Source organism: Aptenodytes patagonicus, chromosome Z, assembly GCF_965638725.1.
Source record: "Aptenodytes patagonicus chromosome Z, bAptPat1.pri.cur, whole genome shotgun sequence".
Classification (NCBI taxonomy): domain Eukaryota; kingdom Metazoa; phylum Chordata; class Aves; order Sphenisciformes; family Spheniscidae; genus Aptenodytes; species Aptenodytes patagonicus.
The window spans coordinates 2,790,368-2,809,136 of NC_134982.1; the positions used below are offsets into that span (position 1 = coordinate 2,790,368).

The 18,769-nt window shown below is 47.9% G+C and overlaps 1 protein-coding gene across 1 annotated transcript; it reads left to right on the top strand.

The window, feature by feature from the left end:
- The first annotated feature begins 1,771 nt into the window (after nucleotides 1-1,771).
- Nucleotides 1,772-18,769, top strand: LOC143172824 (RNA-binding E3 ubiquitin-protein ligase MEX3C-like). The gene is made up of 2 exons (XM_076362639.1): nucleotides 1,772-2,453; nucleotides 17,224-18,769. The coding sequence occupies exons 1-2, from the start codon at nucleotides 1,772-1,774 to the stop codon at nucleotides 18,447-18,449; spliced, it is 1,908 nt and encodes a 635-aa protein (XP_076218754.1). The 3' UTR covers nucleotides 18,450-18,769.

Sequence of the window (18,769 nt, forward strand, 5' to 3'; positions counted from 1 at the left end):
ACCCCGGCACCCTACGGGCTTTGCCACGCTTGCCAGACCTCCTTCTCCTGGACCTACCAGCCACCTGCAGCACAGTAAATCATGCTCCTCCCTTGGAAATCTCCCCTTCCCTTGCTGACGGTGCACAGGCTGATCCTTCTACTGCAGACCTCTGCCTTTCTACCCCAGCTAAAGATCTGCCGTCCCTCTCACATCTCGTGGTTGTCTGCCAGCTCCCAGCTATGTGGTGAATACAGAACTTTTCATCTCTTTTGGCTGAGGGAACTGGGGTTGTTTAGCCTGGAGAAGAGGAGGCTGAGGGGAGACCTCATCGCTCTCTACAACTACCTGAAAGGAGGTTGTAGCGAGGCGGGGGTCGGTCTCTTCTCCCAAGTCACAAGCGACAGGACGAGAGGAAATGGCCTCAAGTTGCACCAGGGGAGGTTTAGATTGGACGTGAGGAAAAATGTCTTTACTGAAAGAGTGGTGAAACATTGGAACAGGCTGCCCAGGGAAGTGGTGGAGTCCCCATCCCTGGAGGTGTTTAAAAGACGAGTAGATGAGGCGCTGAGGGACATGGTTTAGTGGGCATGGTGGTGTTGGGTTGACAGTTGGACTCGATGATCTTAGAGGTCTTTTCCAACCTTAATGATGCTATGATTCTATGATCTCTGCCAGCCCAACGTCTCCCTTTGCCAGCACTGGGAACAACACTGGCACCTCTGACCTAGACTTGGACTTTTCCCCAGAACCTTTTCTCAGCATAACATCTTCAGGGAGCAGCTACGCAACCCCAATTCTCGCTCCGACGTTCATATTTCAACCATTTGCACGTGGCTTTCCTTGACTATATCAAGAACAACCCTGCTCCACTCACACCGACCCTGAAGGCCGCTGTTGAAGACCCTTTTCTAGTCTGTTTTTGTGGAGGACCATGTCACCCTCTGCTTTGTGTTCCTCCCCTGCACGTGGAACAGGAGCTAGTGGTCTTCACTCCCTGCTCATCATTTCACTTCAGAGTCAAGAGGTCCCTTCTCATTTCTGACTCTTCATGACAGCGCAATCACATTTTCAGACAAGTTTCTTCATGTTTTGCCTGAAAATTTTCACCTGTGACTTGAACAAACATACACGAAGGGGCCGATACGAAAAATTGCACAGCTCCAACTCGTTCCTGCATCAGAAAGCCTTCACCTCAGGCGGGGAAGCACACGACGAAATATGAGGGGAAGGAGGGCATCCCATCGAAGGCTTCTGGGGTTTTTTTTTATCTTTTTTGGGGGGCTCACGCCGTTTCACCAGGGTGGGTGAACTTAAACCCGGGACGACCAGGCTGGCTTTCCTCACAGATCCCCCGCCCCCGAGGACCTGAGGCCGAGGGCCCGGAGGGCCCGGTGACGGCCGCCGGCAGCCGCCCGCCCTCCCCCGCCTCGCTGCCGCCCGACGCGCCCCGGCCCCACGGGCCCCGCCCACCCCCCCCCCGCCCCGCCCCGCCCCGCCCAGGAACCGGCTCCGCCGCCCAATGGCGCGGCGGCGAGCGCGGGGCGGGGCCGCACCGCCTCCTCCCCCTCCTCCTCCTCGCCCCCCCCCCCCCCCCGCCGCCGCCGCCGCCGCCGCCGCCGCCCGCGGCCGCCGCCGAAGGGAGCGCCATGGGACAAAAGGCGCGCTGAGGAGCGCGGCCCTAGCGCCCAGGCCGCGCCCGCCACGCTCGGTGCCCGCCGCGGCATGGCGGCCCCGCGCCGCTAGGCTCGGCCCGGCCCGGCCCGGCCCGGCCCGCAGCGCCTCCCCCGCCATGCCGAGCGGCAGCGCCGCCGCGGCCTCCCCCGCCGCCGAGCCCGTCGAGCCGCCGCGCCTCCCCCCCCACCCGCCGCCGCCGCTGCTGCTGCTCCAGCAGCGCCTCGCCGGCCTCGGCCTCCGCGACCGCGGCCTGCCCGCCGGTGGCGGAGGGGCGGGGGCGGCCCGGCGGCAAGCCCGGCGGCGGCGGGCGGGCTTGACGCCGCCGCTCCCCGACCCCCCCGGAGAGCCGGGGCCTGGCGGGGCGGAGGAGGAGGAGGAGGAGGAGGAGGCGGTGGGGGACGAGGGAGACCTGGAGCTGGAGGAGGAGCTGCTGGCGGGGGAGGACGAGGAGGAGGAGGAGGACCCGGCCGCGCTGCTGCTGCTCTCCTCGTCCTCCTCGCCCTCCCAGCCGCTCCCGCTGCTGCCGGCGCTGGGCTCCGTCCTGCTCTCGCCCTCCTTCGATGCGCAGGAGGCGGCGGCGGCGGGGGCGCTCTGCGGGGCGGACGATCCTCAGGGCATGATGGCGGCGATGCTGTCCCACGCCTGCGGCGGCGGCGGCCTGGGCGGCGGCGGCGGCGGGGGGGCGGCGGGCCTCAACGGCGAGCAGGCGGCGCTGCTCCGCCGAAAGAGCGTCAACACCACGGAGTGCGTGCCCGTGCCCAGCTCCGAGCATGTGGCCGAGATCGTGGGCCGCCAGGGTGAGTGGGGGACCGGGGCGGGGGGACACCCCCGGTCCCCGGGCGGGGGGCGGGCGGAGGTGCGCCGCGGCCTGGCCTGGGCCTGCTGCCCTTCCCCGGGGGTTCGTGGCAGGCCTCTCCCCGCACGCCCCCGGGGTGTGCCCGTTCGGTGCCGACTGGAGGAGCCCCTCGCCCCGGTAGTAGCTTCGTGCCCGTGGGGCCTACCTCTCCTCTCCCAAACCCCGGCTTCCCCCACGGGGGACGGGGTGCCGGCACCAGGCCGGCCCTGCTTGAGAAGCCGAGAGGCGAGAGCGAGCACTGGGTTAGCTCAAACCTTCGGTTATTGTTAATTTGAGCTGTAAAACACAGTGTATATTCTGGCAGTGCACAGGTAGGTGTTGGCACAGGCTTTGGTCTTCAGTGACACTCGGCCTGTGGCCTTCAGTAAGGAGCTGCCTTTCACCGGAGGAACTTTTAGACCGTGTTTTACAAAGACTTTTGGGTGAAGGACTTTAACTTGCTTGCCTTGCAGAGCAGGGTGTGGGCTGATGCCGTTCCTACGCTTTTCCACCGTGCTCGCCGAGACAAAGTGGGACCTCGGGAGCCAGCGAGACGGAGAAAGGAGCCACGTGCGGCCCTCTTCTGTGTGAAAGCCCTTGTCTTTCTGCTCGGGTTGTGGCTTCCTGTTGATCGCTATTGCTACACTCCATGGGGCTCTATTACACCGTTAGGATAAGGTCATATCGGTGATGTCACGTTCGTTGTTGGCCTTTCATGTGGTCTCGTGGGTGCGGTGCTCTTAACTCCTCCAGGAGTTAGAAAGATGACGTTTTGCGCCAGCTTTCTGGCGGTGAACCGAATTTTAAAAGCACTTTTTATATATCAAGAGAAGCGCTGAGCGGTGTCAAGTGTAGGTGTGGAAACACAGACAATGAAGTTGCCGCTCTCTTCCTCTTCCCTTTCTGTGTTGTTCTTTATTGGTTTGGGGGTGGTGTGTCTCGTTTGCTGATCGGCTCTGATAACGAGCGGTTATGCTGTCTGGTCTCTCTCCATCAATGTGGCTTTTGTTTCTTTTTTTTTTTCCTTGAGTATAGAAGAAATGGTAAAATCGGTCTAAACCAATGTGGTACTAAAGGAATGCCCGCTGAGCACCGATGCTTAGGCAGACTTCTGTTTTTTCTTCCTACATTTATTTTAGGCTCTTAGCAGTCAAGGGTAGGTTTTTTGCTGGGTGTGTCAAAGGAGAACCAAAAGCCCTGCTGCAGAAACTGGCAGGTAGCTTCCTCTGATGCAGGCAAGTCTGTTCTGTTCAAGCGGAAAATATCTTTTCCAAGAAATAGTGTTTGAATGTCTTAAGACTTTGCTCATGTGTCATTGGGGATGGCGGGGGGGGGGAGATGGAAAACAGAACTGAAAATGGTTATTGCTACAGTCCTCTAAAAGGGAAATACAAACTATTGGCCTTCGAGGACCAATTAGGCTGCTGTGTTTATTCTCCACCAGATCAGGATTGTTCTCTGTAGTATATTTTTCAGTACTTTGAGTCACTTAAAAACAAGATAATGGAGTTTGCATAAAAATAGGATCATTGTTCCTGAAGAGCTCATTTGCTGCTTCTGCTTTTATTTCTTATCTGATGTCACACTGTTTGGCTTGTGATAAAATATTTCGCCTCGGTGGGGAGGGATTGTATCATAAAAAGAATTGGAGCTGCAAAAGAGGAAGGAGCAGAAGGAGTGGAGGGAGAGCTAAAAAAATTGTTACTGAATATACTTGCGTGAAAGCTTTGCGTAAGGAGGTCCTTCGAAATTCTTATTCAAGGGAGACTTATGCTTAGAGACCGACTTACGTAAGTTGTATTAGTTCCACTAAATATTTGTCAAATTTCTTAGAAATACTAGTGCTTGCATCTCCTTTTATGGCCCAGAGCTGTGCCAGCTCATTGCATGGACCAGAGGCTCTCGCTCTCTCGTCCACCTGCTTTGCATGTGTCTGTGCTGTAGCCTGGCAAAGTGGTGTCAGCTGTAGCGCAGCTTGGTCTGCCTCGAGCGAGGCTGGCCGGAGCTGCATCCTTTGCCGATCGTTCTGCTCTCTCTAAAAATGAAGATGCTGCCTATTCTCTTCCTAGCACACATCGTAACCGGCTGGTTGCATTATCTTGAACAAATTCAGCTTAAGTTTTATGCCAGACTCCTCTGTGCTGTAATACTTTAATAACTAATTATGTAAGGGCGATGCAGTTGGAATGTTACTTCTGATGGATTTTCATGAAGATTAAGTTTATATTCGTTCTGTTGCTGTCTTTGTGAGGTATAAAAAGAACTTGAAATGTCTGCAGCCCGAAAACATCAGCTCTGAAATACCAGGAATGCTGAGTTTGATCTCGGCTTTGCTGGAGGCCTCACTGCTGTGTCTGAAAGCGTGTTTATTGTAAGTCCTAATGCTCTAGCTGAAAGAGTAATGATAACCGGAATTCCACGGTATTCTTTACCCAAATTGAATTTTTTGCACCGAGGAAGAGAATTTCCAGACACTGTTTATCAGACCAAAGGAGCCCCTGATTCCCAAGAGAGCTGTAAACAAGCAAAAACCTTATGGTGCTTGCATTTAACACTCTTTCAATTACGTGCAAGTTTCAGAAATAAATATAGCACTTCAGGCAGTGAAGTGGTGTTCCCACAGCCCTGCTCTAGGTCGCTGTGTTGCAGGTTCCCACGTGGGTAGCTGCACTTAACGAATCTGTGCTGGTAGCTGTGCACAGATGTGGGATGTCGCAGCTGTAGAAAGTGTGGAGTGCCTGAATGTACGTTGTGGTTGATGGTTTTCTTGTGAAGCTACAATGGAGGCTGCTGGGTTACTGTGACAGTAGTTTAATGTGTTGCTGCTGGAAGCACTTACATCACTGGAAAAGGCTTAAGTAAGATTTTCTTTTAATGAATAGTAGGTGTTCCTTATTTAAAAAAAAAAAACAAACCTCCTGTAGTATTTCTGAAACCTGGCGGGTTTTTGTGGCTTTTCTGTTTTTTTTTTTAAATCTTAAATGTTCTCAACCTTTTCTTATTCCCCTTGCCCCTCAAAAATGAAGCCGACAGACACTGGTTGGGGTAGTGTAATATAATTCTTTGTAGACTTTGAAATGGAAGAATCTCAAAGGTGAACAACAAAGGAAAAGATATTTGTATCCTTTTATTCTTGTTAAGGCATGTGACTGGGAGCCAGGAAAACTAGATTCCATTCACGGCATTGTACAGGCTTCCTGTATGAATTTGAACTAGCTGTTGAATCCAACCTTTGGTAAGTTGGCCAGTCGTCATGCTGATCAGAAAAGTGACTTCCTTTTTGTGCGTGCAGGATTTTTAGCTGCTGACAGCAGCTGCATTGGTTTAAAAAAATAAAAGTTGGAGAAAGTGCTCTTGAGAAGTGGTAGCAAGAAAGCTGCATTGCCGAGGAGGTGACCTTGTTTGCCTGAGAAAAGCTGGCATAGGGCGTATACCCAAAATTATATAAGCATGTATCCAGACTTAAAAAAAAAAAAAAAAACTTCTGGAGATCTAACTTGGAAGGTTTTGTTTTAATCTCCAAATCATGTGAAGGACTTGCGAAAGTCCACTGTGGATCACCTGAAAACTGTTTCCCATGTGTGAAGTTGGTGGTGGTGATTTTCTGTGACAATCGTGCCATGGCCTCGTGGGCCTTGAGAAGGATTTGACAAGTTTAACTGGAGTCTTCAGTGCCCCCCTGCTATTTTCTTTACACTAAAAAGGCATGTTTAAACACTAAAAGCTCTTCTGAATAATGCCAAAAGAGGGGTGGTATCTGAAGACATGAACAGAAAACCTGGAAGATGCTGGGAGGGACAAAAGGCTGTGCTGTAGAGAGATGCTGCATCCCCGAGTGTATTAACTGTCTTCAGATAATGATTGCTGGAATATATTTGCTAATGCATTCCACTGCTGTGACTATCCAAGTAACGTGATTTTCCAAGTGTTTATATCCTTGATAAAGCTGACAGTAGTGTTTTTTCCTCCTTAAGACATCACTTGAGTTGGAGCTACTTAACTCTAAAGCCTGATGCTTCTCTTTCTTCAGTAAGGATAGTTCGGATGATGGCTCCAGAACTTGAAACAGGCAGGGCAGTCTCTAAACCCCAGATGAGTAAGAGGAGGAGGAATGATATCATCCCATTTCACCGATTAAATCGATAATGACAAATCTGCTTTGCATGAGATGGCCTTGCAACTAAAATAACGTTTTTATGCATATTTAATGATCTTGGACTCATTTTTGCTCTTTGATTTTTGAATGTGGGCTCTTGAGCAAAATATTACTTTCATAGGATCATCGAATGGTTTGGGTTGGAAGGGACCTTAAAGATCATCTAGTTCCAAGCCCCCTGCCATGGGCAGGGACACCTTCCACTAGACCAGGTTGCTCAAAGCCCCGTCCAACCTGGCCTCGAACACTGCCAGGGATGGGGCAGCCACAGCTTCTCCGGGCAACCTGTTCCAGTGCCTCACCACCCTCATAGTGAAGGATTTCTTCCTTATATCTAATCTAGACGGACACTCTTTCAGTTTAAAGCCATTACCCCTTGTCCTATCACCACATGCCCTTGTAAAAAGCCCCTCTCCAGCTTTCCTGTAGGTCCCTTCAGTTACTGGAAGGCTGCTATAAGGTCTCCCCGGAGCCTTCTCTTCTCCAGGCTGGACAACCCCAACTCTCTCAGCCTTTCTTCATAGGAGAGGTGTTGCAGCCCCCTGATCATCTTCATGCCTCTCCTCTGGACCTGTTCCAACAGGTCCATGTCCTTCTTATGTTGGGGGCCCCAGAGCTGAACGCAGTAGTCCAGGTGGGGTCCTGTAACTTGAAACAAAAAAATAATTCTGGTAAGTTGGTAGCTGATAACTATCTAGCATAGCTGAACAGCCAAATAAAAACAATGGCTGTCACCCTCGGAGAGTGGAAACAGTGCTAAAACAATCCTGGAGCAAATACTTGTGTTAGCTGAGGACAATACTTAGATGTCCTATGGTAGGATAATGGTAGTCCTTTCAAAATGAACTATATGTCTAGTTTTATGTCTTGATGTATTGTGATAATAATTTTACTGAATTACTGAATACTTACGTGGCCTTGATTGGTTATTAATTGCAGACCTGTAAGAAGTAGTCAGCATGAGCATAGCTAGCTAGACTGAATTGCATATTGTTGTTTTTTTTTTAAACTGAATGCTTAAGACTTCCACTCTCAAGAATAAGTTTAATTTGCATGACTGAGGCCATCACATATCTCTGTCAGTTGATTGCCACAGACAGCAAAGACCACAGGTTCTGCTAACTTACGTTAAGTGAAAGCTGACAAGGCAATTAAACTTCAGATTTTTTTGTTGCATCTTCTATAATAAGCAGGTTGTTAAATGCTATATTAAATGCTTATTCTAAAGCAGGAAAGAAAACTTGAGCTATTTGTTGAAATCTAATATAAAGGCTGTTTTTCTGAGAAGCTGAAGTCTTGTCATTTTTAGAGCCTGGAACTCCAGGAACTGAAACACGTGAGCATACCGTGGCCTGGCACAGTCTGAATTTGGTGCTGAAGTTTCAGTGGCCTATTGCTCTGGTACTGTGTAACAAACATCATTTCAGCTCTGCTGTTTGTCATTTGTGCTATGCAAAGATCCAACTCAAGTTGCAAAGTGTGTCAGAAGGGTGCAGGTTCTCCAGCTGGGATCATAAATCCTCAGTCATAAATGCTGCTCTTGTCTGGCTTGTTGGAGGGGAAGCACACCAAACACAGTGCACACTCGAGAGGTTTTTCTCTTTGTGTAGTCTGCCAGAAATTCTGTAGATTTTCACATACGAATACCAGAAGTGAATACCTGCACAAGTAAGATTTTTGGATGAAGCTGAAATTAAAATAATAAAAATCTTGAGATATAAAATGCTAATTTCTTATCCTCTGGTCCTTTTGTTTTTCTTGTAAAATTGCTGTGTTCTAAAAGAGTATTTTTTTAAGTTTATAACATCCACATACAAAAGAAATCCTGATTAATGTGCTGTTGAACTGCACTGGATTAACCTGTGTGTGGCATGAGAAAATGGTGATGAATTTTTCCAAGCTGTTAGGGAAGTCAGCAGATGTTGTATGTTTCCCTGTCTTAGCCCTCGTTACCCTCTCTTCTAGTACACTGTGGTCTGAATTTCTGGAAGAGAAACTTTGTTCTAAACAAAGTGTTGGATATCTCAAAGATCTTAAATTTGCTTTTGATGCAATATCCACCACACAGGGCCAATTCCCCATTGCAGGCAAAAAATTTAACAGGGATAGGGTTGCAAACTTGCTGTAGCAAAAAAAGAAGGCTGCTGAGCACTAGAACACTTTTATTTATCCAAAAGAAAAAGGCCGAAAAGCTCTAAATCAAGCATTTGTTTCCAATTTCAGTTACTCTTTAAGACTGTCTTCCTTTTCTCTCTTTCTCAGGTATTCCTTTAAGTTCATGAGATCTTGCCAGCGTCTGAGATCTCGGTTTCCTTCCCTGGTGTGAGTCAGTAATTCTGCGGTCTGCACCAAGTTCTGGGCTGCTCCTTTGAACAAAGACACAGTATCTCTTACTTTTTACCTTCTAGTTCATTTTACATTTGACAATATACTGTGGAATTTTGTGTATAAAAACACAGGTCTAGCAGCATTTTTGTATCAGGGATTTGGTGTAGGTGAAGACTTGCATGTTTTTTTTTTTTCAGTCTTCCTTTTATTGGCCATCTTGGCATGCTGCATGGCATGTTGAATGGTGGTCCTTCTTAATATCCTCCGTGTGCGGGTCAGGTTTCCCAACACTGTTGCTCACACTGGTGTGTTTCATTCACTAGGTCAATGTTCTTAATGAAAACAACTTTTTTCCTGTAGCTATTTTATTTGTTGGATGTACTCCCCCTCTTAAAACTTGCTTTTCTACTACTGCATCTTTCTAATTTTGCTCAGCAGCTGCTACCTTAGTCTTGGTGCTGCAGTAGTGCAAGTAATTAATAATATGAGTTGCTGCCCTCTGACTCTTTTGCTGCATGTAACTTGTTTACTGAGTTGCCATCTGTCTTGGGAATTGGAGTGTTCCTCTGCCTGTGAGATTGCTGGCTTGATAGATTGTCCCAGGCTGACACATAGAAGGAAACAGTGTGCAGGCTGACTACTTCATTCTGTAGTGGATTGATGTATAAATCGATTGATAAATTGATACATACCTAAGAAATCTTTAATAAAGAGTTTGTACATGGTTCTTGAACCAGGGCTTTTGTTTTCCAGAAGACGGAAACATCTCCAAGAGCTTGTGAGCAGCCTTCCCTTGGGAAGCTTTCTCCAGCATCTTCAGAGACTCTTAAAGCTCCCCTTTCCCATCTGTTAGCTTGGCAGCACTAGGGCCAAACAACGTCCTGTTCCCTGTCGTCTGGCACAGCCGAGAGGCTGACCGTGATTCCTTGGCTTTTGGTTAAGGTGCTTGAGATCTCCAGGTTGTCCTCCTTCCTGGTACCTCGGCAAGCCCACGCAGCTCCAGCATCTGGTGCACTCAAGCTTGAAGTACTTGTCTGGAAAGTATCTTGTCTAAAAACCCTTCTGCAGTTCTAGCTGAATGATGACAAGTAGGAAAGTCATGTATCATCTTGGCATTCGTACATGTGAAAAATACAGAGCGAAATAAGTGGTCAGTAGCTCGTCAGAAATGGGTAAGCGTGACAGAATTATAATGGGAGCAGTCTCGGTCGCTATATATAGCGTGAGTCATATTGAAATGTTCCACAGGCAGGCACAGGGGTTTGGTAACTGCAGCGTAACTAAAAGCATTTGATTGCAGTGGTGAGTTAATGATGGGGTCAGGAGGCAGGGAAAAATGTCTTTTGGTATAAAATGCTCTAATTTTTATTTTTCTTGAAAGACCTGTATGTCATCTTTCCTTCTCTTGGAATAACTTCATCAGAGTGGCTGTCAGTTGAGTTTTCCTTTGCCCTCTACACTAGTCACTAATGTACCTACTTGTAGCATTGCTTATTGTAGTGTCGTTATAGTTAGAAGTGAAAGATGGTGATTACCAGTGTACAGCACTTCTGAGTTACAGTCGTTGTCTGAAACCATTAATACAGCCACAGTCCAGAGCAGAGAGCCAGAACTTTGTTCCCAAGTTTTGGGTTGTAATGGTATCAGTGTCGCATTTTTGGATCGTAAATTTGAGAAGAAGCTCTGCTTGGCGGGTTCTCATTATGAAGCATCCCTACTGTGATAAATAGAAAATTTCATCTAAAAATTAGAACCTGCTGAAGGGCAGGAGCACATACTAGCACTCGGGTAGCTTGCAGGAAAAGCCTTTGCCCCGGGATATGAACCTCGCAACTCGACTTGTGCGTTTCATGTGGCCATCTCCAAGGAACCGCACCTTGGGTACCACCGGGGAGGAGATAGCTTTGGTTTGTTAGGTGATGAACAAAACAGCTGTTCCTTAAAATCTGCCTATATCTGTGCCCCCATTTAAGCAGTTAGCCTGCTCTCTTCTTCTCTGGGGACCGTCACCTACTGTTTCCAAACCTGCCAGCGGCCTGCCCCATGAGTTTGAGCAAATCCCAGCTGCGAGCTGCGCCTGTCTCTTGGTGTATTCATATTTGTTACCTCTCTGGCATGTATCATGTCTAGTTGTCACACGGGAGCCCTAATCTTACTGGCTAATTAACCCAAATAGCTATCGGATTATTATCTGTACTATAGAATGCTAATGGGGAGCTGTTAAAGCTGTTGGTGGTTGGTCGAGTCCTGTCTTCAGGATGGATGCTGTGCTCTGTGATGAGGTGTCTCTCAGCTTACCTCTGGCTGTAGAGAAGGCTGAATAACAATAAATGAAAACTTGCTTTCAGAAAATGCTGTTTGTTAATTATTATCCGAGTTTAGGCTGTCTCTTAAAACTGTTTAAAAATAAAATTTAAAAGCAACATTTTTACAGCCTTCGTTCCTAAAATCAAAATGCTGGAGGGGGTCATAAATAGCTGCCTGAGTACGTAGATCTAGGCTTTTGTGCAGATCAGCAGCTTTTGCAAGTGCGGAGAAATGACTTTCTTCATCTTCCTTGAATCAACTAACAGTTGAACTAATCAATTCAACAGCCAGTTGAAAAAAAAATTGTCAGGAGTTGAAATTTTCCAGTCCATGAATTAAAACAAGGTGTGAAATGAATTAATTGATCTTAGGTGAAAGGCAATGGTAACCAGAGTCAGTCTATCAACTGACCAGACAACAGGTAGTATTTCATATGACTTTAATAACCCAGTGAAGTGCCAAAAATGTTCTGGTCTTAATTTTCTCGTGTAGCCAGCCTGCTTGAGGAGGTGTAACCATTAAACAGTTTAGAATAGGACTTCACCTTCTGTCCCAATGCAGCTTCACCTCTGCTTAATAAATGGGGCATATATCAGTTTTCTACTGTATAATCACAAACTGGACAGATATTTTTAACCATGTCACAACTGAGAGGAAGCACTCTGTTTAAGCAAAAGAATGCAGCTTGTACCACCAGTGGGAATGAGCTCTTCTGAAAAATATGTAGAGCAGTCATTCTTAATGAAGTAGATTAACAAACAAAGAAAAATTAATCAGGTGGGCAGTGTTACGGTCTGCAGACCCAGCAGCCGTTGGCCTTACCGTACATCCAGTGTTTCAGTCTCTCCAAATCCTTCGTTACCTTAGCTGCAGGAGTTCTCACTTTCAAGTTAAAAGCTTTGGGGCAACCTAGCAATGAAATAAGGGCTGTGCCAGCTTAACAGACTCTACTTTTAAAGCCATGTCCATACACAACAAGTTGCAGGTTCACAGAAGACAAATGCCTGCGCAGTCCCCTCTTCCCCTTGGCACGCCCGGCGATGCTGTGCCATCTCCTGCGGGTCTGCGAGGGACTTCCCAGACCCTGCCCTTGCTTTCTAGGCAAGGAATTAGCCATGGCTCTACTAGCAGCTCGTGGTTCCAGGTTGATGTCACTAATTAATTCTGTCGCCGCCTCCTTACTTGGTGTCAGCATATTGCAAAATCAGTGGTCAGCGTGCTAAAGACCGTATTCAGGGTGGAGGCTGTAATACAGTATTGCCTTTCATCAGATAACGGCAAAGCTACGGAAAAATACATTCCTGTGAACTACGGCTTTCTCTTTAGTGCTAACAACCCGTGGAGGCCGATCTGTGAGATCTCCACTTTGCCCGTGGTTGCTCTGGGGCCGAGTTGGAGGATGCCAGGTTTGGTCAGGGCTGCTCATCGGCCCTGCCTCCCGAGTAAGAGACGAGTTGGTGCTAATGCAACTTCACCCTGCTCTTACAGCCCAGGCAGTACTGGTGTCTTACCACAGGATTTGTGTGTCTAAAGAGCCACAGGAGGTTCTCAGTTTTGACCCCCTGAGCTCGGTACCCCTCAGGAGCGGGGAAGGAGAACAAACTGGTGTTGTCATTTGATTGTGGTTCACAGGGGCTGCCCACTGAATTTTTACCCACCATGACTTCCAGGCTTCTATTTATCTAAACTTTTTTCCCCAGGGTTGGGTTTTTTTTTTTCCCCAAAGCCGTATGTAATTGAGGAGGCAAGGTTAAACAGACATGATGGTAAGAAGGCTTGGGTTCCCGTGCGTGCCTGAATGCCCGTTTCACAGCGCTTGGCAAGAGCTGCAGGAGGAACGTGGGTATGAGGTGTGTGTCCCTGCTTTGACAGGCTGCATTTTGCTGACGTTGGTACTCAGAAGCGTGAAGGATTCCCTTCCCCTGGTGTAGCTGTTTGGAAGAGACCGCGCAACGAAGGGATCCTCATCTGTAAATCAATCCTTGTCCCATTCCCAGTGTGTGGCATTGAGGTGAATTCAGCAGAAGAAATGGGGTAGGGGGAAGGTTCCATTTCTCCGGGGCTACCGCCATGGCTGTGCAGAGGAGGAGTCTGTGGGATGCTTTTTTGGGCGGTTCTTGGCTCACGGCAGCAGGTCGGCTGGTGTGGTGCGAGGCAGGCGTGCACAGGGTTCCCGCTGCGGTCGCTTGGCTCTGCTGGCTCCGTTGGGGAATTTCCCTTGTGGAGTAAATGGCCTGAGACTGCGGTTGATGTATCTCGTCCTGTTTGTGATGATGAAAGGTGAAAGTCGGAGTGAAGGCTGAGCTGGCCGTCGCTGTGTGATGGGTGAGGACCACTGGTGCTGTGGCTGTTATGCTTAACTCTCACTTCGGCGGAGGGGTGGGAAATCCATCTTCCTATTTGTTCATTTAAAATTGGTAGTGCAGGAGGTAAATAATTCCTTCAGAGCTACCCTTAAGTTTCTTGGGGAGTATAATGTTTGTAGTGTGCTTAAAATGTTTGGTCAAATAATCCTCTTCAGGGAAAAATGGGGAGGAGGCTTGAGAAGAATGATACAAATGAGCCGGCACAGGATGAATACTGCCTGCAGGGCTCGGCACGGGCTCGGCTCCTCGTCGGGTGCCTAGGCAGGCAAGTCTTCACCTAAACAAAAGCAAAACTAAAGGGTTTTGCTTTAACTATGTCAGTATGTACTTATGGCTGAGTGTGCTGGTTAGGAATGCTTATACTGCTGAACCAAGTATGGTAACTTGTATTGAATAGGCTTCCATTATCATACCAAAACTAAAATTACTTTGAAAGGTTTGGTTAAATTGAATTTCCAATCTAGAAGTCTTCTCTTCAGGCTCTTTTATCTCTGTACTTCAAAATCTTGGATACAGTGATGTGATGATTTATTGCAAAAGTGTGGGGCAGTGTATTGGGTCTTTTTTTTTTTCCCTTTGTCTTTCTGTGTCTAAGCTCAGGAGATTTGGAAACTTCTTGATTCATCCCTTGACCACATGACTTCATAGCTGGCCGACCTCGTGTCATTGTGGCCGCAGCGCCTCTGGATGCCGTGAATTGTCGGAGAGGGAGTGGGATCAGCCGTGCTTCATATCGTGGCCTCGGTAGTGAGTAATGGAGGAGGGTGGGAAACCAGAGCAGCTGAGTAAAAGCAAATAGAAAGGTCATCCTGCTGGAGTGGTGTAATGGGCTACTGACCTTGTGTTTTGACATGACGTCTGTTGTGGGGTTTTCCAGCGCTCCTTGCAGACAAAACCCAGTGGGTATTGACTGACTCATTCAGAAATGTTGGGTTTCGTATGTGGTGACTTTCTTCAGATCTTTCTAACTTTCCAGATAAAGTTTGAGAGTTGACCTTGACGGTCTGTGGAGTCAGCTTTCCATTGAAGCCAGCTTTCTGACGTTTAAAAGTCTTGTTCTGTTGCTGCAGGGAGTTGAGGCAGCGTTTGGCCTCTGCTTTCTAGCTTTGTGACTCGTACCTTAAAAGAAAAGCTCTGCCCACCTTGGTCTGTGCTGTTCTGCAGCCTGAGGAGGAAAGGCGAGAAGGCTTTTCTTCGCGCCGGAGGGGTTTGGAAATGTGGCTCTGGCAAAGCAATCTCGGGGAATTTGCAGCTGAAATGGGGAATGGAGCTGAAGGTGCAGCCTTCTAACTTGATTTGAGTTTCTAAACCATCGGGAAAATCTTGTCTAAAACGTAAACTATAAGAATTGGTAAGGCACTTTGGAATCTAGAATTAAGTAGGCTCTGAACTGTGGTATATAATAAAGAATTATATAGCTATTTATAGATGTGTGTGTCTTGTGCTAGATGCTCCTAGTATTCTTTAAATGCTGCCTCTGTAATTTTTAGGAAATAAGGATATGTACTTGGGTGGAATGGAGTAAATGAAAGTAATATGTGTAAATTGGAGACTAATTGATACACATCAGGAGACTGATGGTTTTAGCTGTTCCGGTAAAGAGGGCTTGATTGGTGTGAAAACTTCAGCGGCACCGCTTCAGGGATCCTTGTGGGTTTAAGGTTTGAGCCCACCATCTTTTCTGAGTAACTGTGAAAGAACGGGAAGCAGAGCGGGCGAGCAGATTTACTTAGAGGGAGAAATGCAAACAAAGAAATGGAGGGAGCGAAGGCAAATTAACCAAAGTGAGGTGCTGCTGTCTGTTAGGAGCAGGGAAGTGGCGTGGCTTCAAAGGCTGCGTGCTTTGCTGCTTCCATAAGGCATCTCACACCTGCGTTTCCCCTTTTTTATCTAGTAGCGCGCTAGCACCCTTCTCAGTGGGCTGTAGTGGGAGGTCGAGGCTTACGGGTTTGTTCCCTCCTGCAGATAACTTGCTCTTCATGCTGAACTTCTTGTTCTGCTCGGGGGTCTGCATCCCCTCCTTTGCGCGGATCTGCCTGTGCCTCACTCCTTCCCTTGGCGGGAGCCCTCCCATGCTCCTCCGTGCACGTTCTGGTGGAGGTAGGGCCTCCGAGAGCCCTCCCGACGAGCTGTTGAAGATAATGAACTTCCTCTCCAGCTGTGTCCTGGACACAAAGGGCTGTTGTGCTCAGCCTTTGTCCTTGCTGTGTGCAGGGGCCCTGCAAGAAGCAGCTCTTCCTTCCCTCTATTCCAGCCAGCATCTGCATATTTGGTATTTTTTTTTTATTATTAGTAGATAGTCCTGAATAAAGTGCATCTTTGAGTGGCTTTCTAACTGTAAAATTGTTATCGCTAGTGGTACCTCGGGTGCAAGGGACTGACAAAACGCTGTTTCGAGAGACTATTTTGTGTACCCAGACAGTTATGAGATACTTAAGGCAAATGAGGGAAATGGGAACAAATTTCACTCTGCAAGTGAAATGATACTTGAAACACTTGATCTGCAAACGTTGCTTATAGTTGTTTCAAGATGAGGTTCGCTATAAAATGACGTTTAGTGTGACGTGCTTTTGAATTTGTTTTAACATAGGCTAAATTCAGTTAAGACTGATTCCAGTAGACTGTCTTGCATGATGCGGACCTGCTTGTGTCTCTTAATTTTTGCACTGCCTGCTTTTCTGGTCCTGTGATGGGTAAAAGGTGCTTCTGTACGCACCATGCCGAAACGCCTTAAGCATCTCAGGAAAGAGCCTGCCGCCACTGTGTCCTAGCAAATTTTGTAATTCCGTCCCCAAAAATCAAAGACAAATGTTCCATTAACTTTTTTGCTTCTCTTCCAGACCGTATTTACCCAGTTAAGGAGAGAAATTCCACGTAGGCACGTAGTATTACATAGTAAGCCTTATTTGCATGCAAAAAACTGCTTGAACTCCTACTTGACAGTTCAAGGAGTGGCTCCTTCATCCCACGGGGAAGAGTAAGGTTTAAATAACACTTACTGATAACAGGAAGCAAATGAAGAGTTCTCAGTAAATCAATAATTTTATCTATATCCTACGCAGGTGGTGATGCAGACCCTTCTCTCACTTGTAAATGTTTAATTTGCTTTTAGGTCATGCTTGTCAGTGAAAGGCTAGCGTATCAGCGGACTTACGTGTGTGTATATGTGAGCCTTTGCTCCTTCTGCAGGATCTTAGAAATAACTGAAGGGCACCCAGTCAATGGAAGAAATATAAACCCAGCAGTATTTCTGGGATAACCATGAACGTGTCTGTCATAGAGAAAAAGCCGTCCACGTTTATTCACCGTCTAATAGCAATTGAGGAGATGATGGGCTAAACCAGCCCAAGAAACGTTGCTAAAATAGTTTGTGGCCGTGTCAGAGGTCTGTTTGGAAATAATAGGCAGAAGTTGTTACCGCTTTCTCTAGTGTGGGTTGCAGAGAGAAAAAACAGCTGCTTCTGGTTTCACCCTACAGTTTCTTGAAGCTCTCAAACAGCTTAAAATAGACGGCTTTCTTGTGGCTTTCTAAACTTAGATGTCTTGCTAAACTTGCATGTGTTTCCTTTAAACAGGTTGCAAAATAAAAGCACTAAGGGCCAAGACAAATACTTACATTAAGACCCCCGTTCGTGGAGAAGAACCCATCTTTGTTGTCACTGGACGAAAAGAAGACGTAGCCATGGCCAAAAGGGAAATTCTCTCAGCTGCTGAACACTTCTCCATGATCAGAGCGTCACGCAACAAGAACGGTCCTGCCCTGGGAGGCTTGCCATGTACCCCCAACCTGCCGGGTCAGACGACGGTCCAAGTCAGGGTGCCTTACCGTGTAGTTGGGCTGGTGGTCGGACCGAAAGGAGCTACAATCAAAAGAATTCAGCAGCAGACCCATACCTACATAGTCACTCCCAGCAGAGACAAGGAGCCTGTCTTTGAAGTTACGGGAATGCCTGAAAACGTCGACCGTGCGCGCGAGGAGATCGAGATGCATATAGCCATGCGTACCGGGAACTACATTGAGCTGAACGAAGAGAACGATTTCCATTACAACGGTACGGATGTGAGCTTTGAAGGAGGCACTCTCGGATCTGCATGGCTTGCTTCTAATCCTGTCCCTCCTAGCCGCACCAGAATGATTTCTAATTATAGAAATGACAGCTCCAGCTCCTTGGGAAGTGGCTCCACAGATTCCTATTTTGGAAGCAATAGATTGGCTGACTTCAGCCCAACGAGTCCGTTCAGCACAGGCAACTTCTGGTTTGGAGAAACGCTGCCTTCGGTGGGCACGGAAGACCTTGCGGTCGACTCTCCCGCGTATGACTCCTTACCAACGCCTTCCCAAACCATTTGGACCCCTTTTGAACCTGTAAACCCACTCTCTGGCTTTGGCAGCGACCCTGCTAGTAATGCCAAGCCTCAGCGCCGAGGGAGCCAGCCATCTACCCCTCGCCTGTCGCCCACGTTTCCGGAAGGTCTGGATCACCCGCTGGCTAGGAGAGTGCGGAGCGACCCACCTAGCACCGGCCACCAAGCCGGCCTTCCCATATACATCCCCGCTTTCTCCAACGGTACCAACAGCTATTCCTCTTCCAACGGCGGCTCCACGTCCAGCTCGCCCCCCGAGTCGAGACGGAAGCACGACTGCGTGATCTGCTTCGAGAGCGAAGTCATTGCGGCCCTGGTCCCCTGCGGCCACAATCTCTTCTGCATGGAGTGTGCCAACAAAATCTGTGAAAAGGAAACGCCATCGTGTCCCGTTTGCCAGACAGCTGTTACTCAGGCAATCCAAATTCACTCTTAAATATATATAGATATTATTATATACGGACTTTTTAAAACTCTTACAGGCATGGGTGTAATGGTACCCTCTAGTAAACTTCCTAATGAATTCTGACTGTTGGGCTTTCTTGGGATTAGGCTGAAGTTGTTAATAAATTTCTACTTTCTCAAAAGGCTGCTACGGTAACACTAAACCTAGGTGGTCTCTGTCGGGTTCAGTGTAAGCGGATGGCATGTTTAGCAGAGACACATCTGGTGTGATGTTATGGCACAGTGAGGGGAAGTTTTCATCGATTACACAACCGAAAAAAACAAACTTTGCAGGCTTTCTAAAGGATCTCT

Excerpts from the sequence above, each read along its gene's own strand:
- LOC143172824 (XM_076362639.1), top strand. The coding sequence starts at position 1,772 with ATGCCGAGCGGCAGCGCCGCCGCGGCCTCCCCCGCCGCCGAGCCCGTC. Across the intron at positions 2,454-17,223 it reads CGAGATCGTGGGCCGCCAGG|GTTGCAAAATAAAAGCACTA; the intron begins GTGAGTGGGGGA and ends TCCTTTAAACAG.